This window comes from Pygocentrus nattereri, chromosome 22, assembly GCF_015220715.1.
Source record: "Pygocentrus nattereri isolate fPygNat1 chromosome 22, fPygNat1.pri, whole genome shotgun sequence".
NCBI classification, from domain to species: Eukaryota; Metazoa; Chordata; class Actinopteri; order Characiformes; family Serrasalmidae; genus Pygocentrus; species Pygocentrus nattereri.
This window is the reverse complement of record NC_051232.1, coordinates 10,594,580-10,622,525: the sequence shown is the minus strand read 5'-3', so window position 1 is coordinate 10,622,525 and position 27,946 is coordinate 10,594,580. Positions and strand designations below refer to the sequence as shown.

Here is a 27,946-nt window from a genome sequence, read left to right as displayed (position 1 = left end):
GTTTAATACGACTGTATTTTAGCATATGATCATCATAAAAGTGTGTTTTAATGTCTTTATCAGTTCACTGGTATCTGCTGCCTTCTGTCCAGGTTCGTATCTACAGCTGAACAAAAACAAACACTTGATCAGTCATATCACTTTATTGTGTTCATGTTTACAGTATTATACAGATCTGTTTACATCATAATTTGTTTCTCTGTATTCAGCTCAAGAAAGTGTCAAACTTTCATGTGAATATCTGGCTTCATTTGGTTTGCTGTACAAAATAAAATCAATTATATTCCATATGTTAATCTGCCAAATATGCATAAAATTATGTAAAACATTGTGCTTATAAAAGGTATCTATAGCACCCCCTGTGGAGAATCTCAGCCTGCATGAATCTGACTCTGCAACAAATGAAATCTTTACAAGCCAGAAAGTCTTGAAAATAAAAAAACTTATTATTTTGATTAACAGACTAAATTAGTATTTATAAAATGAATCGGCTGACATTATAAACTTAGTCTGCGTTTGTTATTCAGCTAATTATTTTTATCTTAAATTAAAATTTGTTTTGAAAAAAACGGAAAAGATTTAAAGCTCCCTACAATGAAGAAGGCATTTTCAAGACTTTTGAAAGCTTTTGTATTATTATTTTATGAATTTAACTGGACAGACATGAGGCTTTATAGTCCTAAAAACATTCCAAAACTCTACATTCTTACAATATGTAAAGAAATGTCATCATTCATAAGAAAAACTCCAAAAGAAGCTGATTTATTGCATGCATACAGATCTAGTCTAGTCTGTTCATCTTAAAATAAACAGGTCTTGGATTAAGCAATGTTGATTTAAAAGTAGTTTCTCCAGTAATGAGCTTAAAGCTTCTTCAGATTTTCTCATCTCAAGAAATTTTGTACCAAATTAGGTTTTAAGAAAATACTTAACAAGATCTATGTAAAAAAAATAATAATTTCTAAATTGTAATTATGATGCCAGATAAAAATGAATGTGCCAGTGAAAAAATGTTTACCTATTTTAAGATTTTAGAGTTAGCTGTAACACAACACAAGATCCTGTAACACAAGCCTCGTTCTTGAGGAGCTTCATATCTAAAAATGTACCTTTTCATCCAGTCTGGACTCTCCAACCATCAGAAAATTTAGAATCATCAAAATGGATTAATACTGTTTAAAAGAGGAACAACTTTAAAAACAGATCTCACTCACATGCAGCAGTTTAACTAAACACTCTGTTCACAGATCCAAACATGCTGATTACTACAGGCATAATTAGCCCAGTTCCATACAGGATCAGACCCATAGCCTTTTAGGACACAGCGTACTTTACCACTGGGTTCCCCTCGTCCCCAGAACCTGAAAGAGAGAAGGAGAGTGTGTGGTGTGAGTATCAGAGCACTGGGGAGTGATGAGGAGTCAGTGGAGCAGATTTACTGTGATGCTGAGAGTAAACAGTGTGGAGGAAACACATTCATTCACTCAGTCAGACAAGGATTAACAGTGAGTTTATAGCCTGTGTAATGTGAGGACTGTCTGCACGTTTCCTTCATTTAAATATGACTGTATTGATTCTTAACACGACCATAAATGATAACACCAAAATCACTCTGAGGGTCACTTTCCTCATAATAAGAAGCTGATGTGGATTAAATTAAGTTTTTAAACATGCTCCTGCAAAAAATCACACACCTGATTAACTGATGTTGTTGTTGTTGTTGTTGTTGATGATAATAATAATATTTAAATTAAAAATGGAATCCTACTAATCCAAACTAACACGTAAGGGAATTTCAGGATTTTATCATTCTTTTGTCTTTTTGTCTTTGTTTCTTTGTTTCTTGATTAAAAGTTAAAAGCATCTTCATGAAACAATTCATTATTATCAGAATGTCTCTTTTAAATTTGCAGCTCTGTTTCTGAGAATTTTGGTTTTCTTTATTTTTTTGGTTTCCTTTTTTTGGCAGCCATTCAGATCTTCACTTGAAGTGGGTCTTTAATATGTATGACCTCATTGTTTAGTAATTCTGATTGACTCCTGTCCGGGACACAGGTGAAAACACCGCAGTTCTACAGTGACACCAGTGCACTAATCACCACCACAGAGTCTTTATGAACAACTGTACATTTGTGATGCTGCTCTGTTACTGCTGAGTTCAGTTAAGTGGTCTCTTACCTAGTGGTCAATGCTGAACCATCCACCCACCTCCAGACTTCCTCTCTGTCTTTGTTTATCAGACCAATCCAAACTGTCTGACCTCCTCTCAACATTTCAATAAAATCCTGTTGAAGTGAGATGACCATTATAACACATGTTCACTCACATTTAACTGCTTCTTAAAACTACAGTAGTAGCAGAATAACACAGTCTAACTATTGACCTGCTTCTTCAGTGGTTCTTTATTAATAATGCTTCTATATAGAACCTTGAACACTCAAAGAACCCTTTGCATGATTAAAAAGTTCTTTGCACCGTGAATGTGCAGTAGATATCTACACTATATTTCCGATAATATTCGTTCATCTGCCTTCACACGCATATGAACTTGAGTGCCATCCCATTCTTAATCCATAGGGTTTAAGACGATGTCGGCCCACCCTTTGTAGCTATAACAACTTCTACTCTTCTTGGAAGGCTTTCCACAGGGTTAGGAGTGTGTTTATGGGAATTTTTGACCATTCTTCCAGAAGCGGATTTGTGAGGTCAGACACTGATTTTGGACAAGAAGGCCTGGCTCACAGTCTCTGCTCTAATTCATCCCAAAGGTGTTCTATTGAGTTGAGAGACTCTCTCATCCATGTCTTTATGGGCCTTGCTTTGAGCACTGGTGTGCAGTCATGTTGGAAGAGGAAGGGGCCATCCTCAAACTCTTCCCACAAAGTTGGGAGCATGAAATTGTCCAAAATCTCTTGGTCTGCTGAAGCAGTAAGAGTTCCTTTCACTGAAACTAAGGGGCCGAGCCCAACTCCTGAAAAACAACCCCACACCATGATCCCCCCTCCACCAAACTTTACACTTGGCACAATGCAGTCAGACAAGTACCGTTCTTCTGGCAACCAAACCCAGACTTGTCCATCGGATCGCCAGACGGAGCGCCTCCATCTGCTGACCCCATGCTGTCATTTTATGTGGCCTACTACTTTGTGACTAAGTTTCTGTCATTCCCAATCGGTTCCACTTTGTTATAATAGCATTGCATTGACTGTGGAATATTTAGTAGTGAGGAGTCTGCAGGCCTAGGTGCTTGGTTTTATATATCTGTGGCCATGGAAGTGATTGGAACACCTAACTTCAATGATTTGGATGGGTGAATACTTTTGGCAGTATAGTGTATGTCACCTTTTTGAAAATCCTTATATAGCACCAAAATTGGTTCTGCTATCATTATCATGTCCAGCTTGTAACAATAGCAGAACCCTTTTTGGTGCTATATAGAGGTCTTTCAAACCATTCAGCAGAAGATGTCAGAAGACTGGAGTTTTGTTCACACACATGCAGGGAATCGGGCACGGGCACAGCTTTGTCATCAGTCTGTAACCAGTGTAATTAATACATGGTATGACCTGGTTTAGGTAGAGAAATTGGAGGTCAGGGGAGGAAGCAAAGAGGGAGTGGAAATATGTGAAGATGAACAGGTTGGGGAAGAAGGGGGTCTGGGGAGAGTGAAGTTGTTCTCACATCAGGAGGAACAATGCACATAAAACATCAAAAGACACAAGTGTAAGACACTTATTTTTTGTTTTAAATAAGTTTCTAGTGTAGTTTGTGAACTAATGGCTAGTAATGTTTAAACATGTATAAGTCACTCTCCAGTTCAAACAGTCCATGTATGGAAATTGTCAAAAACAGCTTGTTTAGAATTCATAACACATTTTTATATATCCTCCCACAGCACTTTAGCTCTGCCACTGAATTTATAAGGAGTGTTTCAGCTTGAACTGCTTTTTTAAATGAGGCACAGTAAAGGACAGCCAATCAGAACAGCGATCATTTACCTAGATCAGTCACAATAGCACAGTGAAAACAACTTATTTTGTTCTAAGGAATAAAAAGAGGTTGAAAAATGATCATGTAAAATTAATTATGACTGATCTTGTTGTATAAACCCTCATTAACATTAAAAGTGTATCTTTATGAGGAAGACGGCAAGATAAATGTAGAATATGAGCTCTATTTATTATCGACATCAGTGAATGTGCCAGGACAGTAATATATGCTGTTATAAACTTGTGATTTGATTTTTTTTTTTTTAAATTTACTCCACAAGACTCTCACCTGTTCTTCTTTGCTGTTTATGATCAGCAGGTCTGCTCCTCTGTCTCTGCAGAACTTTCTGCTCTCATCCCAGCTCTTCTTGTTAGTAGAGATGTGGTAAATACTGGAGCTGAAGTAGATCCATCCTGGTTTGTTAATGAGTCTCACTGTTCAGACAATAGGAGTTGAGCTCAGAACACATTCATTACAATAAAACATTATTAGAGCAAGTCACACTCACAGATTCTGATTAATCTATTACAGTAAATGTGATTTATTCAAATAAGACTCCTTGATGAGTTCCTCTGATCAGTTTCTCTAGTTCCTGAAACTACATTAAAAAAAAATCATTGCCATCTGATGTGCTTGATATTCCTGTCAGCCCAAATCCATCAGTCAGTGTTAACAATCCAATAACAATAATAATAATCATAGCAAAAATAATAGTAATAAATAGCTATTCTTAAACAAAATTAATCTTTTATCTTTAGCTGTGATCAACCATGTAAAATCAGCATTTTTATTAGTCTGTATTCTAACAGTAGCCGAATCATTTCTATGAAGTTGTGCGATGAGTTAAATCACTGTAGCTCATTTCAGCCCCTTCAAATGATTCATTTATAAGAGGACTGTAAAGGATATTTGGTAGGGAGCTGGTTTTGATGTAACTCTCACTGTGGGGTGTCTACTGTTTTTTGATAGGCTGACAGATCCAGAATGATACACCAGTAATGAAACTGTTATACAGGAATAATAATAACTACCAGTACAGATATACTACCAGTAATAAACCTGAGACTGGACTCAATGCTCACTGCTTTTTTATCAGTATGTAGACCGCCCCACTAGGAAGAACAGGACAATTGATCTCTTTTACTCCAATGTGAAGGATGCATACACCGCCACACCCTTGCGCCATCTGGGAAAAACTGACCACAACCTGGGCTACCTGCACCCTCAGTACAAGCCCCATGTCTCCTAACAACCTGTAACCACACACTCCATCAAGAAATGGTCTACTGAAGCCGAAGCAGCTCTCAGAGATTGTTTCGAGTATACTGGATGGAGTGTACTGCAGGAGCCAGACTAAAACACTACATGACGGACTACATGAACTTTTGCATGGACATTGTTGTTCCTGTGAAAACTGTGCGCTGCTTTGCTACTAACAAGCCTTGCATAATGAGCAATATCAAAGGCCTGCTGAACAAGAAGAGGGCCTTTTAAAGACAACAACCAGGAACAGCTCAGGAGCATACAGAGGGACCTACAGTCCCACAGGAAGAAGGTGGAGCAAATGTTAAGGGAGAATAACATGAGGGAGATATGGAATTAAGATTAAGAGACCCTTATTAGTCCCACAATGGGGAAATTTCGCCTATGCAATCTAACCCATCCATGCAGTGAAACAACACATACACACTAGTGACAACATGCACTGGGAGGTAGTGAAAACACTTGCCATGAGCAGTGGGCAGCCCTATCTGCAGCATCCGGGAAGCAGTAAATGATCAACTGGCTAGCAAAACCCTACCAACCACCTGGGATAACATAGCAACCACATGGGACACCACAGTAACTCCCTAGCAACAGCCTTGCAACCACTTACTTACTTACTTACAATGTCTTAGCAGGTTTCATAAAATTCACCTTTCTAGTTAAATTGTTTCCTCAAACCTGCATTTGTATAGCTCATCAAATATCTGTTTATGTACAGATATTCACACATCTCTGTAGTTCCTTTCACATTGGCTGAGCATAATATATCCAGGTACAGAGAGTAAACAGTGTAAAGCAGTTAAAAAGCCAGTCTGTTAGCAGCAAACTGGCAATTCACCTGGTAATTCTTCAGCTAGTTGAATTTATGGACAGAGATTTCAATAATATCAAAAGGGCTTTTCTCTGACATGCTGGGCTTTTTTGAGAGGTTTATGCCTGTAACATTACAGTTTTTTTCCATTCTTCCAGGTCTAATTGACTGTAGTGGCAGCTACAAACCACAATCTCCCAGAACTTTCAGAGACATTTAATAGGACATAAAACGATAATGAATTAAGTAAGCAGATTTTTTAACTTTGATAAAAACAGCAATATTTTATTTATAATACTAAAACACAGTGGTCATGCAAATAAGTTGTCATTTAGATTACCTACATACTAGCAGTCTAAATCATTAGCCTAAGTAGCATGCTCCCTAGCCAGCTAGCTAAGTCTGATAAGATTACTGAGAGTCCAGAGTTTGAATAATAAATGAGGTGTGGCTTTAATAAAGTCAGTGAATGTTGTAAGCAGTGCAATGAGTTACACAAATGCTTAACCCCTTTTTAATGGCTCAACTAAATTAGCTCACTACACTAAAACTATTGGTAGTGCTCCTTTGGACTTAAATGGTTATCTGTTGCAAAATACAGCCAATTTTTAAATATTTTCAACAAATGAGCAGTTTTTCTTAATTTGATGAATCAAATTACTACATACTGGTGCATTCCGCAGTGTGTCACACTGATGACATCAGATTGGTAATAATGAATGTTGTTTCAGCAAAGGGACACTGATCCACTAACATGTCTTACATACAGAAAAATGTTTACCAAATCACTCACCCAGTTCAGAAAACTTCTTCTCAAATCCATCTTTTTCTTTCTGTAACCGGTTTCTCTCTACAGTCAGGATGGTGTTACTGGACTGTAACTGGTCTTTCTCTACAGTCAGGTTGGTGTAATTGGACTGTAACTGGTCTCTCTCTACAGTCAGGTTGGTGTAATTGGACTGTAACTGGTCTCTCTCTATAGTCAGGTTGGTGTAACTGGTCTTTAACTGGTCTCTCTCTGTGGTGAACTTGATCCATAGCACTATGGCTGTAGTCAGCAGGAGAACACACAGTAGCCCCAGACACACTGCAGTCAGCCTGTAGCATCTGCCTCCTGCAGTGTAAAATTAGAATTTGACTATATTTACTTCTTTTAGGATCTTTTTGCATTGACCATAAATACAGAGGCTACAAACTGAAACTATACTTGATCACAATGAATATTTCCCAATCAGTACAACACTGACTTACATTGTTAGCTATATTGTAATGTTATATGATAGATAAACATTATTTCTAAATGAAATCTGTAAAAGAGAATTTGTTTTACTACCTGAATGTTGTGTTTTTATGATCTTCTTGGTTCTGGTCTCCTCCATCTCTGTGTGGGGCTCATGGCCTCTAACAGTGTCTGCACTCTCATAGATATCAACCACCATCTCCACTCGCTCTCCTCTGTCCAGCTCCTCATTACTGATAACATCATAAACATTCTGAGACATCTCTCATCTATAAGACTCACCAAAACACAGGATTACTGTGTGTCTGTCTCTAAGAACATGACTGCACTGCTCTGCTTGTATAGTTGATTATATTCAGTCCATAATCAGTCTGATGGCTTTAGTTAAGGAAGTGACTGAGGTTTTTAGAGCTGTCTTAAAAGGGACTTCCTGTTTGTGGTGGAGATGTGAAAACAGCAGAGCTCCTGTATTCAGTGAGTTTTCTTGCAGTTGGTTCTTAATTTAAAACAATAGACCATTAAATTTTGAGTGTTAATTATACTATTTCAACCCTAATTCCAAAAAAGTTGGGACAGTAGATAAAATGCAAATAAAAACATAAATTAGTGATTTATACATTTTCTTTGACTTGTATTTGAATGAAAGAGTGCAAAGAAAAAATATTTCATACGTTTCTAAATATTTTGTAAATATAAGTCAGTCTGAAAGTGATGCCTACAATAGGTTGGGACAGAAGAAATTAACTAAAACTAGGAAAAATGTTCAAATAGTATCTTAAACAGGTGGTGCAGTCATGCTTGGATGTAAAGGGAGCATCCAGGAAAGTCCTTGGTCAATATCGTCAAAAGATTCAACCAATCTGGGTAAATGTCTGTGTGTAACAAAGTAACCTTAGCTAAATTTCCATGACGTTTGATCCCTCAGCCTAGACTGCATTAGAAATCAGCATGCTTCTGTGATGGAAATCACAATATGAGAAATATTTCCAAAAGCCATTGTCAGTAAACACTGTCCTTCAATGCACCCACAACTGCAGGTAAAGACTGCACAATGGAAGTCATATTAACGTCCAGAAACACTGCTGACCTCTCTGGGTACGAGTTGATACTCTGACTTCTCTGAAATGAACTGATGTACAGTGGAATCAGGTGTTGTGGTCTGATGAGTCATCCTTTCTGATTGTTTATTGATATAATGGATGTTGTGTTCTTTATGCCAAAGAAGAAAAGGACCATCCAGATTGTTACCAGTGTAAAGTTCAAAAAGATTAATGCTAAACACATTTTGTAGCAACAATTTTTGCCTTTAGACATTCTCTTTTCCAGCGATACCTAAGCTAACTTCAACATGAAGCCACATACCCCTCTGACCAGTGCTTGGCTTGGGAATGTTCAGCTAACCCAGAGCCATGGCCAGATCCATGGCCAGATCTACCATATGGGCGACTTGAATGACTGCCCAGAGGTTTTTGACAAGGCCTTAGCTGAGAAGTTAGTTCAGTTTTTTGTGAAGCATGAACATATCAACTTTCCAACAAACTGGATTGCAAGATCTTAGGTGGACCATCTATAAATTAGTGGTGTGTAACAATGAGAAGCAGATTAGATGGGGCACCTTACATCTGATACCCAGGGCCGCCAGAGGGATCTCAGTGTGGTCCTGTCCAGAGTGTCCTGTTCTATTAGTCAGTGCTTTTTTGTGGAGATTAAAGAAACTGTGGGTGCATAACTGAATGCCTGTGTCAGCAGTGAGTGCACTCATGAGGACTGTCTGGATAATTTTGGACAAACAGTATGTTACAACTGCTCATTCATCTTAAATACTGTATATGGTGATTACTGCTCTGAATACACAACCTCCCTGGACCCTGTTTCTAATACAAGCATACAGCATTGTTATTTGGTCTGTGGTTATGATGATAAGTAAACGTTTCCTATATGAGTACTCAGTGTTCTGCCAATCATTGAGTGGAGGTTGCATGATTTGTTTCATGTGGGTGCACTTCATACATTGCCAGATATTGTTTCCTAAAACAGTACAATATTCCTGTTCCAATATTCCATGTTGTTGAAACTGCTTTTCTCGTCTTTACATTTAAATTTACATTTACATGATTTAGCAGACGCTCTTATCCAGAGCAACTTACAAGAAGTGCATATTACATGCACTTTATATCTTTATTACATGGTTTTATCTATTACTTTGTTATTAATCCTTTTTAGCTTACAGTTTACATGTTAACTGTTAGTCTGTAACTCGTTTAATAACTCACAGCACTGCTGACTGGGTGTGACGGCTCATATTGGTTAAAGTAAGTAGACTTTCTGACTGTCTCAAGAAGACATCACACTGGACACACCTGCATGATCACCAGAGGAAGCACAAGAGGAAGCATCACCAAGGAAATGCATCTGAAACTCTACCCACAAGTCTGAGACAGCTGCTCTAAAATAAAACTTTTTTTGTTTCCTCAGTCAAATAGAAGAACAAAGCTGTATAAACAAAACCACCTGTAATGACTAACAGTGTTGAAATACAAGCACAAAAGTGTAAAATCAGTGATCAAAAGTTTGAATCGATCTTTACAGAAGATAAAACTGATTTGGTTGTAGTATGACAAACTGAAGTAGATTCATATATTAAATTATTAGGAAGAGGGTGCAGGCAGGATGGAGTGGGTGGAGACGGGTGTCAGGGCTGATGTGTGACAGAAGGATAGCAGCAAGAGTGAAAGGGAAGGTTTACAAGACAGTAGTGCGTCCTGCTATGATGTATGGTTTGGAGACTGTGGCTCTGTCTAAAAGACAGGAGGCTGAGCTGGAGGTGGCGGAGATGAAGATGCTGAGATTTTCGTTGGGAGTGACAAGGATGGACAAGATTAGAAATGAGCAGATCAGAGGGACAGTGAAGGTGGAGCCATTTGGAGATAAAGCCAGAGAGGCCAGGTTGAGATGGTTTGGACATGTGTTGAGGAGGAATAGGGGATATATTGGGCAAAGAATGTTGGAGATGGAGCTGCCAGGTAGAAGGAGAAGAGGTAGACCTCAGAGAAGGTTTATGGAGGTAGTGAAGATGGACTTGGAGATGGTTGGTGTAAAAGTAGAGGAGGCAGTGGATAGGGCAAGATGGAAGCAGATGATCCGCTGTGGCGACCCCTAAAGGGAGCAGCCGAAAGAAGAAGAGTAAGAAAAATCACTAGTATAGAGTAGGAAGCAGGTTCAGATCATGCCATATGTTTTATGGGCGCATGCTCAGAGGTCTGAGCCCAGAAGGCCAACCATCACCACCCTCGGACCATTCACAGCACCCTCCCCCCAACTGCCAGTGGAAACTTTACGACTGCCACAGCAGAACAATCAACTAAGTTGGCCTACATTCACTGCCAGTCTGAGTCATTTGTTCATTAGCACAGCATTACACTCGGCTTACGTCACATGGTATCAGCTGGTATCAGATGTTGGCATTGTTAGCAATTGTTGAGGTGGAATAAGCATACATGAGCATGGTATTGGACCAACACTCAATACCTATATTGGCATCAGTGCATCCCCAGTAACGTACATCTGCAATTAATAGGTGGACATTTGTGATTATTAGTTACTGCAATATTCCATCACTGTTTTAAGGATTATTATGAACTGTGCTGACAGTTATTTGAGGCACATGACATTTTTTTTATTAAACATGTCCCCTCAATTACACAACTGCAAATTAGGAACACCATATAGCACAAACTACAAATGGCACAAATTCATTAATAAATAAAACAAAATCCAAATAAGTTACATTATATGAAATTCAGATGGCTGTGATAAGATTTCAGCTGCTACTGGTGATCACAGTGAGACTTGAAAACACACAGTAACTTCAAACAAGCAGCAACTAATTAATTACCAACTGTTAATTAGAATGTATAAGTACTGATTAATCATATTCAGTGAGGCACACATAAAACAAACCAACAGTAAACTTAAAATCTCCACTCTGACAGACTAATGTGAAGTTATTCCCTTGAAAACTCTGTCATCTTTCATGTGAGGCTGTTAGAGGCTGTGTAGGATTGTCTGTTTTGGTCAATGACCAACTTCTCAGGCAAGAAGACAAATGAATAGACTTATTAAACCATCAACTGGTCCAAGAACAGTAGCCTTTTCTAATGCTATATTGCTAGTATGATGTTAAGATAATGAGAGAGCTTGTTAACAAGTAGGCAATAGCAGTGTTTGCAGCTTTAGATAATTGATATGAAAAGGCCAACAAACATTTTCAGGGTGTGTTAATGAGGGACCCTCCCAGTGCTGTCTGTGTTGGATTATGGGAATGATGGTCTATGGGATTTGGGTTGTTAGTGTTAAGCTAGCCGGGTGTTAGCATGGTGCTATATTCACATTTGATGCCAGCTCTTGTTTAAACACGGCTCATAACAGGAGGCAAATAACATGTTCATCACTTTGTACGTTGCAGTTCAAAGTAACAGACTGCCTTTTATTAATGGGTTGTTAGCCTGTTAGCATCTTAGCTATATGTCCTGACTTGCTTAGCCGACTCTTTTGAGAGTAGAATGTATTCAGTTACAGTGAAAAGTGTAAACCAGTTAAACAGAGTCTCTAAACATCAGACAGGATCACACTGATGACATCAGATGGGTTCAAAAGAATGTAGTTTCAGGAACAGCAAAGAGATCCAGGAACACGTCTCACTTAAAGAATCACTTTAACCACTTTAATCACTCACCCAGTTCAGAAAACTTCCTCTCAATTCCATCTCTCTCTCTTTCTGTAGCTGGTCTCTCACTTTGGTCATGTTGGTGTAACTGGCCTGTAACTGGTCTCTGTTTTTTATCAAGTTGGTGTAACTGGCCTGTAACTGGTCTCTGTCTGTAGTCATATCGGCGTTACTGGTTTGTAACTGGTCTCTCTCTTTAGTCAGGTTGGTGTAACTGGTCTGTAAGTCATCTCTCTCTGCAGTGAACATGAACCATGGCAGTGTGATGGCAGTCAGCAGGAGAACACACAGCAGCCCCAGATGCACTGCAGTTAGTTAGATGCTTTTGGTCAAAACCAATAATCAAGTTTTAAGCCCAGATAAACACTGGCTAGGCTCTCTCAACTAGTTTGACCTCAATGGAGTCACCTGCATCTCCCACTCACCCTCCTGCAGTTATGAGACTGATTTTGATAAACATTTTTTTTTATGCTGATAAAGCTGATTTGTGACAGGGCCTGTTGTAAAAAGCGCTATACAAATAGATTTGAATTGTTGGGTGCAGCTCAGCAGCTATGTTTCTACAACCCTATTTCCAAAAAAATTGGGAGGCTGTGCAGAATGTAAATAAAAACAAAATGCAATAATATGCAAATCATGTGAACCATATTTTTAAAGGAAAATACTACAAAGACAACATATCAAATGTTGAAACTGAGAATTTTTTTTTTATAAATATATGCCCATTTTGAATTTGATGCCAATAACATATTCCAAAAAAGTCGGGACAGGGGAATGTTTACCACTGTGTTTCATCAATTCTTCTTTTAACAAAACTCACAAAATTGATCCCACATGGAAATTGCGGTTATTACAGTTGCAACCATTTATGTAAAAGAATAAATACTTAAATAATTTATAACAAAAAAAAAAAGAAATTTGCAATATGTACAAATTTGCAATATGTTCAGGGACTCCTTTGTCATATTTTTCATTTCATAATTTGCACAATGTTATCAGTGGTGAAAGGTCTATACTGCAGGCAGGCCATTTCAGCACCCAAACACTCTTAATATGGACCAGTGCTGTTGTAATACAAACAGAATGTGGTTTGACATTGCATATACATTGGTTTGACAGAAGGTGCACTAAGTTGCCACATGAGGGCAGTGCATTCATATGTGCCTGCATGGAGAATCTGCAAGCTGAGTGCTGTAAAACTTTAACAAAGTTTTAAATAATGCCACAAAATATTGTTACTGCTCTTGTCTGTCATACTGACATAAATATGTTATTTTTTAAATTCTCTGTGGCGTTGCTGAGCCATCGCACAGGAACATTTATGAAGCAAACAAAGCTGAGAACACAGCAGCACTAAGGCTCCTTATGAGGAACATATTGCTCCAGGTGAATTTTCTCTGAAGATCCCTTGACCACACAAGCATTTTTGTCAAAGGAAGGCCCCGATCCAAGAATTTTATAATTTTCAGAATTCATACTGTCCACACTTCCAGATTGAACCATGTAAACTTCCCTCCAAATTTCACTGTCAACAGTCCTGTATAAAACCAGGTATTTTCATTTTTATGTAAAACTGTCAATGATTCAAAGAAGAGAAAATTAGCCAGTGTTGCTCCTCTGTACTCTCAGAGAAAGATATGTTTTGGTGTTTGTGATGAAGACCAGACTACTACTGTCAACTGAACGAAATCCACATTGATTTGCATAAAGCTTAAATCTGCTAAATCATTTCACCACACAGTGCAGAAGATCTCTCTTTTGAAAGAAACAGGTTGCAGCAAGATGAACTTGCACATACCGTTAGTCACAAACTAATGACCAACAGTAAATTTATGATTTTTCTCCCGATGTTTTCTTTAATAGGACTATATTTATCATATGAACATCATAAGTGTTTTATTTTTTGTCAGTTCACTGGTATCTGCTGCCTTCTGTCCGTTTTTGTATCTACAGATGAGCAAAAACAGAAATCATATGATCAGTCATATGATTTTGTGTTCACATTTACAATGTTTATTATGCAGTTTATATCTGTTTACACTGGGTTTCCTCCCACAGTCCAAAGACATGCTAAATTGCCCATAGGAGTGAGTGTGAGTGTATATGTCTGTCTGTCTGACCTGCCTTCCACCCAGTGACTATGAATAGGCTCCAGCTCCCTCCACGACCCAGAAGGATATGATAGAAGATTTATTATGTTTCTTTGTATCCAAATCAAGCAGAGATGCGGGCTTTTATTCTATTTGCTGATCCCATAAAGCCATTTTATTCAATGTCAATATCTGTCGAATAAACATAAAATACGGAAACCTAGCTACCGACGTAAAGCTCTGTTCTTACCCAAGCTTATTATAGCGCCCCCTGTGGAGAATCTTCAGCCTGCATGAATCTGACACTGCAACTAATGAAATTTCAACAAGCCAGAAAGTCTCAAAAATGAACTAGAGAGAGATTTTTCTGTTAAGGACTAGTGTAGCAAACTCCACCATCTGGTTGAGCCAAAGTCACCCCTGTTTAGAAGAACTCTCCACATTACCTGAACTAAAAGCTTTGGCTCCACAAAGTCTGAGGTAGGAGCCATAAAACAGGATTAAGTTGACAATAGCTTAAAAGGACATTACTGTGGGAGGTTAGCAACCCCCTTTGCTCCATAAGGCATACCAGGCAGCTATAAACCCTTGCCTGGAATCCATCTGCAGTCCTCACCAAACTTTTAACTAAACTTGTGAATTACAAGAAATCAAGTTTTATAGTGTGCACCAATACATAATTGCCACCATTGAACGTGGTTCATTTCAAGAAGTCTGGAGACACCAAGAACAAGGTTGTTATTAGAATCTACAATAACATAAGCCTTTTTAGATTTTATTGACCAATTAGATGTTGAGCTACAACTCCCCCAAGAGGTGAGAATGAAGCACAGCACACCACCACCACAAGGACACTCCAAAAAACTTGTTGCGTTATCTGCTTGATTATCAACATTTATATAATCTGTAAGCAACACTACTTGTTTTATTAATCTTGTTGTGTTATCTAAATATTACCTGTATCTTTTTCTACTATTAAGTGCTAGAAATACATAGTGTCTAAGTTTAATAACAGACAGAGGCAACCATTTAATGCAACGAGTTTAGACCACTGACTAATATGTATCCTGGATGTGGTTTTCTTTTATTTTATTTCTTTGTTCCTTTTCTTTCGTTGTCGATTTTATTTGTTCAGGCATTGGGTCATATTCAGATATTATAGGCAAGCATTACCTGTGTTCTTCAACATGTGTTGTGTATCAGGTAACGAGGGTTTAACTCTTTCTTATAAACATGCCTGAGTATTCTAGTTGTTCATTCCTTGATTATGAAGGTTAAACCAATTTGATGATACTTTTCCTCTGTTTCAAACAAACAAAAGAAGGCAGTGATTCTGGGGAAGGTGTTCCTAAAATTATGCACAACCAATCAGTGTCAGAAACAATGAATGGCTAGTTAACTGTTAGGAAAACCTATCAGCACTCTGGCTCCACCTCCAAAGGGTAGGGCCTACAGCCGAGCAAAACCGGAGTGCATTCAGGGAGTTCTGCGTTCTCAACAAGAAGATAGCTAAATTTCTAAGTTTGTGCCGGCCTTGGTCTAAAGATAGGTCAGAAGTATTAGAACACTACAATATCAGAGCTGAAACCTTTGTTTGTTTTGTAACTTAAACAGCATAATGTCCAGGTAACGTAATAACTAGTAACAGTATAAATATACTAGAAATAAGGCTAGCCAGAGATTAAGTGCACAGCATACAGTCCTGACACTACACACTGGTGGAGCTCAGTGTGTAGTGTGCTGGGTGGTCAGGCTGATCAACAACACTATAATCTGTTAATGATCAGCCTGATCACCCAGCACACTACACACTGAGCTCCACCAGCTCAGAGGACTGTATGCTGTTCACTTCATCTCTGGCTAGCCTTATTTCTAGTATATTTATATATTTATACTGTTACTGTTTATTTAAGATGTTACATGAACATTATGCTGTTACTCTGTACCTGCACTGTACACTTTATATACAGATTACTGTTTACATCTTGTTACAAATAGTACTGCATTTACTGTACTGTACTGCAATACACCATGCACATTTCTGTCTATATACTTGATACACTTGAATATCTGACTATGCACTAACTGTCTATATGTCCAATACACCTATAACCCTTGCCTACGCACATCTTGTCTACGTTCGACACCTGTACCTACTGACTATGCACATTTTGTCTGTCTTTTACGGTCTTTGTCTTTGCACTGTTTACTATGCATCTTTTATTACTGCACTGGAAAGTTAGCCTGATAGTGTTTCGTTATACTGTACTACCCTGTATTGTATAATGACAATAAAGTTGAATTGAATTGTGTTGTCTGTTTGTCTAAACACTAGGTTTAAACCTCCCTCAGAGAAGGAAGATGAATATTTCTGGACTGGCCAGGGAGAAGATATCCACCACTTTCGAATCTGCTAAAGAGAGGTAGTTATTTAAATTAGTGTCACCAGCCTCAAAACCCTGATTGCAATCTGAACCTCACCAGCGGAGTTGGAGCGGTTTTCACACCATGGAGACCTGGCTTAACACCCAGAGCCATGCACTAATCTGTGAGCAGATCAACTATCGAAAGGCTGCCAAGCTCCACCCTCAGATGGCCATGAGACGCTTTCGCCAATCATGATGGAAAGACACGTGCCCACATGGAGATGCAGCATCCACAATCAGCGAGGAGAGAAATCAAAGCGTGAGCTCCAGGCTTCAACTAAATATATTACAAAATTCCTCGCCACTAATACAGACGATGGATTCAGAGGCTTTCCAGAAGGCCATTTTAACTCAGTTACTTGGCCAGCACCAGCAGGTATTATAAGGGGTTACTCAATCCTTGGATTCTTTTGCTATGAGACAGCAGGAGCAAGAAACACAATTAGTAACCGTAATAATCCTACTACTGCCATAGAAGCTGCTGGTGCCTTCCCTGTGGGCAAACCACACGTTCAATGGAAACCCAGGAAAATTGTCTGTATTTTTTCAAGAACTCCCCTCAGTTCAGAGCAGGCAAATTTTTGTTTGTGGTACCTCTCTGACTGGGCATTGGAGTAGGCTACTGCTAGCTGGCCACATATTCATACGTTATCCTGTGCACAATCCTGAAAGATTTACGTGTGGTGTTTTATCATCTGTATGAAGGAAAAGTGAGTGGAGAATTATTAATTGTCTTCAAAATAATCAAACTATGAGCAATGTGATGAGTGTTCCCGCAAAGGGTTGGTTTCAAAGTCATTTATAATAACTGTTACTATCTGTTGCCAACAAGAGTCTTTTTGTCTTTTCAGCCTTAATAGTGTCAGTAATTCACTATTTGGGCATCAGAGGTCTCTCTCTCCCAAGTACTAGCCCTGCTCCCAGGGTCAAGCCACCTGCAACTCATCATCTCCCTAATCAGTCACACCTTTAAGCACTCCAACTTGGCCAGTAAGTGTAAAATGTTGCTAGCTCTTTTTTTTTCTCTCTTTTTTAGCTCCACTAAACATCTGTTTGTCTGTCTCTTTCTGCCTGAATTTTGGTGTGTGCTTTTGCTTCTCATCTTTTTTGCTCTGTCTGCCTGACCTTTTGGACTGATTCTCTGTTACAACCTTTTTGCCTTACCTTTTACTATGAGTGCTGGACTGCTCTGTTGTTAATAAATCTGCACACGGATCCCTCACAAATTTCTGAATCTGCTTTGTTACAGAATACTTTGCCTATCGGCTCCAGCAGGTTTCACATGAACTGGGATCACATGAACAATGCCTACAGCAACTGAATCACACTATGGAGGAGCTCATTCACTCCCTCAAAGCCCTGAAGCCACCATCTGCATCCACAACTGCACCCCAGCCCCCTCCCTACCATAAGCCATCTGCCAATATCTGACCCTTCCCTGTCTAAGTCCTGCTCCCTGTTGAATATTCTGAGTTTTCTGTGTTTTTAGTAAAACCAAAGCTGCATAATACTTGCCCAGAACAGTGGGCAGCCCTATCCATGGCGCCCGGGGAGCATTTGAGTGTTAGGTGCCTTGCTCAAGGGGACTTCTGTCATGGACTGTCAGCTGAGGGAATTGAACCGGCAGCATTCCGGTCACAAGGCAGGTTCCCTAACCTCCAGCCCACGACTGCCCTCCAACCAAAACGATTGATTGCTGATTTTCATAGTCAGCATCCAAACAATCCTGTTCTTCTTGCCAGCGGACGTCCCAGGATGGCTATTCAAGAACCGCTCCCAAATCCAGCACTCCAGTCTGCACTGTGGGTAGAGTTAATGGCGGCTATCACAGTAGGCCTCATTACAGGGCCTTACCAGACTCTTTGGTGGTACTGGTGAGGGTACTGTTGCACATTCCTCCAGCAAGTCCTAAGACCCCTCGGATGATTACATGACCCCTTCTCTTTAATGCACAACCTATCCAAGATCAGCCTCATTTGATTACTGATTTTGTTCACCTGTTCTGTGTAAAATGTGGTTCGTTTAACTAGCCCTATAAGGCCATGTTTTTAGCTTGGATATTTTGTGAGGTATTGCATCTGTTTACAGAGCTAATGACCTGTTTTCTATTGATTTATAAGTTTGTCACAAAATATCACAAATATTTGAATATTTTCAACAAATGAGCAGTTTTTCTTACTTTTATGAACCAAAATCATGAAATACTTGTGCATTTTTCAGTATCTCAGGGAAAATACCAGGCTCACACTGATGACATCAGGTTAAAAGGAATGCTGTTTCAGGAATAGCAAACCTCTTACTTCTGGTGCTGGCGAGAGCAGCAGCCTGTTACAGCAGCTCCTGCTTACTTTCGTGTTTTTTGTACTTTTTTTTTTTTTTTTGTATTTTCTTCCTCTCTGTTAGTACGTAAGTTCACTGTGTGTCTAGCAAGTTGTTATCTGCACTATGAACACCAAACTAGTGGAGTTTGCTCTGGTCCTCGCTCTACTTTTTTCTTTGTTTACGTCCAGAGCCACTGCTCTATTGTTTACAGCCAGGATCAGCTGTTAGCACTGCACCACATGGTGGTGCTACTGGGCAAGAGCCCCGACATCCCCAGCAAGCTGAGGAAGAAGAGACGCGGATGTTGTGTTGGAGCTCTACATCAGGCTAAGAGGAGACGTTACAGACCTGTTCTCCCCTCCATCATTATGGAGAATGTGAAATCTCTCCCCAACAAGATGGATGAGCTGGCAGTGCTGACGTGACGTCAGAGAGAATATCGCGAATGCAGCGTTATGCTGTTCTCGGAGTCGTAGCTAACGGCGCTAACTCTGGACATGCTCGTCACAAAGAGCAAATCTGCTATAAGGACATCAAGCTGTTAGCATGAGACCCCTGTACTTGCTGTTTCTCTAACAGCAAGCTGTGGATTAACCCCGGCATAAAGGCTTTTCTGAAGGAGTAAAAGAGGGCCTTTAGATTAGAGGACAAGGAGGAGCTGAAAGCTGTGGAGAGGGAGCTAAGGAGGAAGAGCCGGGAAGGGAAAGCTAGCTATAGGAGGTAGATGGAGGAACAGCTAAAACAGAATAATGTCAGCAGAGTCTGGAAAGGCCTTAAAGCAATCTCCGGCCACAAAAAGCCTGACTCTCAGGCAGTAGGGGACCAAAAGTGGGTGAATGATCTCAATCTGTTTTTCAAAAGGTTTGATCACTCACCCGCCCCTCCCACTACATAGACATCTCTGCTGAAACCCTCCTGTCTGACACTTCCAGCATGCTGCTCTACCCCCTCTCTCACACCCACCCCCAGCCCCACAACTTTCAGCTCACACCCACCCCCCCACTGGTTCTTCTGCTGGTTGCCGTAAACCCCAGTTCACACATTCCAGCACTCAGCACCCCCCTGCTCCAGTCGAACCTTCACAATGGCCCAGGTGAGAAATGAGCTCAGGAAGATCAAGGTGAGGAAGGTTACAGGGCCGGATGGTATCAGTTCCAGGCTCCTCAAGTCCTGCGCAGATCAGCTGTGTGGGATAGTGGAGCAAATTTTCAACACAAGCCTGAAGCTGGGGAGAGTACCACAACTGTGGAAAACATCTTGTGTGGTGCCATTGGCAAAAACGCAGCACCCAAAGGACCTCAGCAGCTACAGGCCAGTGGCACTGACATCACACCTGAGGAAGACACTGGAGAGTGGCTGGTCCTTAGACAATGGTGAGGTCATCTATGGACCCACTTCAATTTGCCTACCAGCCTGGTATTGGGGTGGATGATGCCATCATCTACCTGCTGCATGGAGGTCTTTGTCACCTGGAGAAGCCTGGGTGCACTGTGAGAATCATGTTTTTTTTATTTCTCCAGTGCTTTCAACACCATACAGCCTGGGCTCCTGGAAGACAAACTGGAACAGGCAGGGGTGGACCATCACCTAACGCACTGGATCCTGGACTACCTCACCAACCGTCCATAGTATGTGAGGACAAGGGACTGTGTGTCTGACATGGTGGTCTGTAACACAGGGGCCCCACAGGGAACGGTGTTAGCACTGTTCTTCTTCACCCTGTACACTGCAGATTTCATGTACAACTCACCAGACTGCCACCTACAGAAGTTCTCTGAGTCAGCGATCATCAGCTGCATCACAAATAAGGACAACAGAGAGTACAGAGAACTGATTCAGGACTTTGTGGACTGATGTCTGCGGAAACACCTACAGATCAATGCAGGGAAGACCAAAGAACTGGTGGTGGGTTTCCTCAGGCACACACATCCCCCTCCAGCAGTGAACATGCAGAGAACGGACATTGAAATAGTGGACTCTTATAAGTACCTGGGTGTGCACCTTAACTGTAAACTGGACTGGTCAGACAACACAGCTGCACTTTACAGGAAAGGACAGAGCAGACTCTACCTGCTCAGGAGACTGAGGTTGTTTGGAGTGCAGGAGCCACTCCTGAGGACCTTTTTTTGACACAGTGGTGGCATCAGCCATCTTCTATAGAGTGGTCTGCTGGGGCGGTAGCATCTCCACTGCAGACAGGAAGAAACTGGACAAACTAGGAAGGCCGGCTCGGTCGTGGGAAATCCTCTGGGAGAGGAGGATGCTAAACAAGCTAGCGTCCATGCTGGAGAAATACTCCCACCCTATGCATGAGAGACTGGCAGCACTGGGCCGTTCCTTCAGTGACAGGCTCCTTCACTCCAAGTGTGTGAAGGAGCGTTATTGCAGGTCCTTCCTTCCTGCTGCTGGGAGACTGTTCAACCAACACTGCTCCCAGTAGACCATAAACAGGTACTATACACTTATATTCAGAATGTAAATAATTTTCATTGTGCAATATGTTCATAAGTGCAATACAGATCTTATGCAACTCTTATTTTTATTCTTATTATTTTGTTGTAAATAGTCTAGAGATTTAACTTTAACTTGGTATTGTTTATAATGTTTATACTGTTTCCCGTTTCTATTACCGAGTGCCTTACTTCTATTACTCTGCTGCTGTAATACTGTGAATTTCCCCACTGTGGGACTAATAAAGGATTATCTTATCTTAAAACCATACTGATCCACTAATATGTCTTACTTAAAGAAATCATATACACCAATCACTTACCCATTTCAGAAAGTGTCCTCTCAAATCCATCTCTGTCTTTCTGTAACTGGTCTCTCTCTGTAGTCAGGTTGGTGTAACTGGTCTGTAGCTTGTCTCTCTCTATAGTCAGGTTGGTGATACTGGTCTGTAGCTTTTCTCTCTCTATAGTCAGGTTGGTGTAGCTCAACTGTAACTGGCCTCTTTCTGTGGTGAACTTAAACCAGAGCAGTGTGATGGCAGTCAGCAGGAGAACACACAGCAGCCCCAGACACACTGCAGTCAGTCTGTACCATCTGCATCCTGCAGAGTAAAATTAGAATTTGTCTACATTTACTTCTTTTAGGATCTTTATTGTATTGGCTATAAATACAGAGGATACAAACCAAGACTAGATAGTACAACACTGACATGCATTGCTAGCTGTGCTGTAATGGTGTTACTTGATAGATCATCACTATTTCTGAAAATAGGTTTGTTTTACTACCTGAATGTTGTGTTTGTATGATCTTCTTGGTTCTGGTCTCCTCCATCTCTGTGTGGGGCTCATGGCCTCTAACAGTGTCTGCACTCTCACTCTCATATCAACCACCATCTCCACTCGTTCTCCTCTGTCCAGCTCCTCATTACTGATAACATCATAAACATTCTGAGACATCTCTCATCTATAAGACTCACTAAAACACAGGATTACTGTGTGTCTGTCTGTAAGAACATGACTGCACTGCTCTGCTTGTATAGTTGATCATAGTCAGTCCATAATCAGTCTAATGGCTTTAGTTAAAGAAGTGACTGAGTTTTTAGAGCTGTCTTAAAAGGGACTTCCTGTTTGTGGTGGAGATGTGAAAACAGCAAAGCTCCTGCATTCATGGTCTTTTCTTGCAGTTGGTTTTTAACCTCAACATTAACTTTAGAGTATTATATAACCCCATTTCTAAAAAGTTGGAACAGTAGATAAAATGCAAATAAAAACAGAAAGCAGTGATTTATACATCTTCTCTGACCTGTATTTGAATGAAAGAGTACAATGAAAAGATATTTTAATGTGTTTCTTTATCAAGTTCATTGTTTTTTTTTAAATATATGTCTGAATCCAAATGTCAGAATTTGATGCAATACATTCCAAAAAAGTTGACTAGTAAAAACAACCAGGTGATGCCATCATGCTTGGATATAAGAACAGCATCCAAGAAAGGCCTCATCCTTCATGAACACTTTAACAAAAATGCATCAGCAAAAATCCAGCAGTTAAAAATGAATGGTTTTCAGACAGATTTCACAAGAATTTTAGGTATTTCACCATCTACAGTGCATAAAATCATCAAAAGATTCAGGAAATCTGGAGAAATGTTTGTTCAAAGGACAAGGCCAAAAGCTACAACTGAATGCCTGTGACCTTTGACCCTTCAGACCACATGGCATTTAAAAAGTGGCATGATTTTGTGATGGAAATCATCGCATGAGCTCGCGAATACATTCAAAAGCCACTGTCAATAAACTCTGTTCTTCAATGCGCCCACATATGAAAGCAAATATTGTATGATGCACATCAGAAGTCATATCTCAACAACTTCTAGAAACACTGCTGACTTCTCTGGGTTTCGAGCTCATCTGAAATGGACTGATGTACAGTAATGTACTGTGTTCTGACGAGTCAACCTTTCTTATTGTTTATGGAATTAATGGACCCTAAATGACAGTGTACACAAGTCACATAAGTCAAACCGCTGATGCACACTATGATGAGCTGAGCAGTGTTGATATGTGGTATTGCATCTGACAGTTACACACTCACAGTCAAGATACACGGCCTCTTCCTAGACTTTCATTCAGGGCACTTAAATCTGTTTGTGTTTCAGCGACGTGCCCTCAAAACAGCCAAATGTTTGCAAGAAAAGAGATTCGGGTCATTGCAATGAAAAAGCAGTTTTACCTTAATCAGTACAGCAACAAATTGCTTTAAAGTCAGATATAAAGCACATTTGGACTTTAGACTAAAATCCTTTTGCTTTGAGTGACCATATACCTTATTATGTTTAATAAAATATGTGAATCAAAGTTCCTTTTTGTCATAAGACAATCATAGAATTACTGAATGTTTTAGTATATTTCAACATAACTCAAAAACAAACACACAAAAGACATTAACTGTAATAGTTTCATTAAAACACAAAAGTTTACTTAATTGCAGAAAACATGACAATTCTTAATGTTTCATACAGTCTTTGGGACACATCTACATCAAAATGCTGGGATCTAAAATAAGACTCCACTACTGGACTAAAATTGTGTGTTTAGGCAGTGATATAAAAAAGTTGGTACAGCATTTTTGAGTAGATCTTTTTTAAATGTGAAAATGAAAATCATGATAAATCTAAATTTTTTAACTTCACTTTAAATCAAAAAGATCTTAAAATGAATGTAATATGTGTATATATACATGGTGATTCAAAAATATTCATCCGATTTCAAAGCGCCTTATTTTTACAACCATGAGGCACCCAGTAACCAATCAATTACCAATTGAAAGAGGAGGTCATAGAGTTTCTGACTGTCAGAATGGCAGTGAAACTCCAATAGCTCAGAGCATTTGGCGTTGGTACCTACAGTTACAAGAAAAGTCACCAGTATCACCAGATCTCATGCCGTATGACTTTATTGTGGTTGTACATTAAGGTATCTGTTTATGTGCCACCACTCCCAACAACACTGGATGATCTCCAGTCACTTTGAAAGAGCTGTGAGCACAGTGTACCTGACATGTTCACTTGAGTATAGGATGAATTTATGTGTCAGATTGATGTTGTCCGTACAGTGTTAATGTGAAATAAATCAGTTTGAAATTGGACTAATATTTTTTAATCACCCTGTGTAAAATAAATCTGTATCTATATCCATATCTATATGTATATATTGTCTCAAGTGACATCCAGAAACGCCGCTGGCAGAGCTCATCTGAGACGGACTGACGCAAAGTGGAAAAGTGTCCTGTGGTCTGACGAGTCCACATTTCAAATTGGTTTAGGAAATCATGGACGTTGTGTCCTCCAGGCCAGAAAGCAAAAACACTGTCTGGATTGTTATCAGCACAAAGTTCAAAAGCCAGCATCACTGATGGTGTGGGGGTGTGTTAGTGCCCATGGCATGGGTAACTTGCACATCTGTGAAGGCACCATTAATGCTGAAAGGTACATACAGGTTTTGGAGCAACATCTGCTGCCATCCAAGCAACGTCTTTTTCAGGGACGTCCCTGCTTATTTCAGCAAGATGACGCCAAGCCACATTCTGCACGTGTTACAACAGTGTGGCTTCATAGTAAATGTGTGGCACATTATGAAGCACAAAATACGACAACGGAGACCCCGGACTGTTGAACAACTGATGTTGTACATCAAGCAAGAACGGGAAAGAATTCCACCTACAAAGCTTCAACAATTAGTGTCCTCAGTTCCCAAACGCTTATTGAGTGTTATTAAAAGGAAAGGTGAGACAGTGGTAAACATGCCCCTGTCCCAACGTGTTGCAGGCATCAAATTCAAAATGAGTTAATATTTGCAAAAAACAATAAAGTTCATCTGTTTGAACATTAAATATCTCGTCTTTGTGGTATATTAAATTGAATATACGTTGAAAAGGATTTGCAAATCATCGTATTCTGTTTTTATTTGTTTTACACAACATCCCAACTTCTTTGGAATTGAGGTTATATACATAAAATCCATCATTGAACAAGATACACACAGATCTTTACTCTGCTGAAGTTACTACTAACTAATACCACTAACTGTATCCCTGTCTGCTTCAGCTTTCATGATATGAAACACTGTAGTCTCAGTATCAGATGCTTGAGCGGCACTAGGACTTACACTGCATGTCCAAAAATGTGTGGACACCCACTCGTCCAGTGTTTTTTCTGTAAAGTGTATGAACAGCGAGTTTATGCTTGCATCGTTGCAGTAACAGCCTCAACTCTTCTAGGAAGGCTTCACACTAGATGGTAGAACACTGCTGTGAGGATCTAATTGCATTCAGCCACGAGCAGTAACATTAGTGAGGTCAGGTACTGATGTTGGATGATGGGATTTGGATCACTCAAACTCAAAGTATTGGATGGAGCTCCCTCACTCCAGAGAACACAGCTCAATGCCTCTCTACCCAATGCTTATGCAGGAATGTGATGCTAATCCAGATCTGGATCCAGTTCAATTTGTTGTGAAGCATGAACAGCTCATTTGCACATTAAACAGAGGTGGAGCACCCTGTTTGACCTTCACAAGAAGACATCACACTGACCACACTAGCATGAACCACAGAGGAAGCACAAGAGGAAACATCACCAAGGCAACACAACTGAAATGCTACCCACAACATATGAAACCAGGCTCACGCTAAAGACATCAAAAGGAACGTAGTTTCAAAACAGTAAAGGGCTTTTGATCCAGGAACACGTCTCACTTAAAAAATCACATTAACCACCTACTCACTCACCCAGTTCAGAAAACTCTCCAATCCATCTCTCTCTTTCTGTAACTGGTCTCTCTCTTTAGTCATGTTGGTGTAACTGGTCTGTAAGTCGTTTCTCTCTGCAGTGAACATGAACCATGGCAGTGTGATGGCAGTCAGCAGGAGAACACACAGCAGCCCCAGATGCACTGCAGTCAGTCTGTGGTTTCTGCTTTTTGCAGTGTTTCTCTCTATGGAGAACAGATACAGAGATGCTTCAGTCACAACCAGTAACCGAGCTTTAAACACAGATAAACACGGACTAGGCTCTCTTAACTCGCTGGACCTCACTGGAGACACCTGTATCTCCCACTCATCCTCCTGCTGTCATCTGAGGCTGATTTTGATAAACAATATAATTTTTTTTTTATTTCAATAAAGCTGCTTTGTGACAGGCCCTGTTGAAAAATGCCATACAAATAGATTTGAACTGATGGGTGCAGCTCAGCTGCTATGTTTCTAGAACAGTCTTTTCTATACTAAAATAATTGTAGTATTAATGTAGAATATCACTCACCCAACACGTTTTGAAGTTCTGTTGTGTTATTGTGTGGAAATACTAGTGTTTTACAGTGGTTTGCATGAAACAAATTAATGGTATTTACCAGTGTTTTCTTATTTGGGATTTGTTTTTAGGTAAGAACAGAATCTACACACTCGAGAGCACATAAGTGTGAACAGTTCTACACTTTAAGAACACGCCATCAACCGTCATGAATGACTGAGACGTTTTTGCAAACCAACAGTAAATGAGTTTTTACCATCAATAGGGACTGTAACCGTGGTTAACTGTAACCAAGCACAGGCCTAACATCAACACTAAGACCCCGTTCACACCTGGTCACTTCATGCTTGAATATCAGGGTTATATCTGATATAAGATATACACACTCAAGACGCATTTAAAACAAACACAAATCTGATCACTCAAACCACTTCAGGAGGTGGTCTGAGACATATTTGACCCACACTATAACTGTGCAGTTACATTAGTGTCTCCAAGACACATTCAACAACCAAAACTTCTCACCATGCAGTACATGACTAGGCATGTGATCTGTGTGTGTCAGGAAAATAATCTTGGAGGACACACACACTTGGGCACTGGAAAAAAACTAAATGTTAATAGCAACATGGACAGATACTAAGGTGCAAAGCAAACTCCAGAGAACTTACAGCTTTAGTACAGCACAGACTGAACTGAGAAACAATTGGTAACTGGTTGCCATTTGACAGGTGGATTTGCATATTGCATCTTAAACAGCAGTTGGATTTCAGTCCAACTAACCGGAGACACATTTGACTACCAATTGTAAATGCATGTGGTATTTAATCTCATCAGGATACAATTCAGATACAGATCAGGTGTAAATAAGGTCTGCGAGACATTTAGTCATTAAAAGTGGTCTGGTGATTCATAAATAAGTTTAAATACATGACAGCTTTTTAATTAAATTCAGTTTATGTACTGATCATAAACAGAGTCTACAAGACTAGCCTAAAGTTGATCACAAATAATACGTCACATACAGCACAATACAAATAAAACTACAGTACAAATACTCACTGAATATCTGCCATGAAGTACATCAGTGTTATCCTACCTGTCTGTAGGATTCTCTTTGTGTTGGTGTCCTTCATCTCTGAGTTGGGGTCACGGCCTCTAACAGCATCTGCACATTCATACACAACCACCACCATCTCATCTTGATCTGCTCTGTTCAGCTCCTCAAAGCAGATCAGATCACCATAATCACTCTGAGACATCTCTAATCTATACAGTAATCAGTAAAACACTGAGCTGCTGTGTTTCTCTCTGCAG

The 27,946-nt window shown here is 39.8% G+C and overlaps 1 protein-coding gene across 3 annotated transcripts; it reads right to left on the bottom strand.

Moving 5' to 3' along the window:
- Positions 1-27,946, bottom strand: LOC108413583 (CD209 antigen-like protein 2). Of its 3 annotated transcripts, XM_017686175.2 has the most exons (6): positions 7,401-7,768; positions 6,861-7,181; positions 4,279-4,424; positions 2,179-2,285; positions 1,215-1,361; positions 1-106 (listed from the first exon to the last, which is right to left on the bottom strand). In XM_017686175.2, the coding sequence occupies exons 1-5, from the start codon at positions 7,567-7,569 to the stop codon at positions 1,229-1,231; spliced, it is 876 nt and encodes a 291-aa protein (XP_017541664.1). In that variant the 5' UTR covers positions 7,570-7,768; the 3' UTR covers positions 1-106; positions 1,215-1,228. The 3 variants fall into 3 exon arrangements, with proteins under 3 accessions (XP_017541664.1, XP_037388799.1, XP_037388798.1); XM_037532902.1 differs by lacking the exons at positions 1-106; positions 6,861-7,181; positions 7,401-7,768 and adding an exon at positions 27,729-27,946 and having other exon boundaries at positions 128-1,361; XM_037532901.1 differs by lacking the exons at positions 1-106; positions 2,179-2,285 and having other exon boundaries at positions 128-1,361.

Bases quoted from the DNA above. Each gene is read 5' to 3' on its own strand.
- LOC108413583 (XM_017686175.2), bottom strand. From the start codon at position 7,569: ATGTCTCAGAATGTTTATGATGTTATCAGTAATGAGGAGCTGGACAGA. The intron at 7,182-7,400 runs GTAGTAAAACAA...TTTACACTGCAG, and splicing joins CATAAAAACACAACATTCAG to GAGGCAGATGCTACAGGCTG. The intron at 4,425-6,860 runs GTGAGTGATTTG...TTGTCTGAACAG, and splicing joins GAAGAAGTTTTCTGAACTGG to TGAGACTCATTAACAAACCA.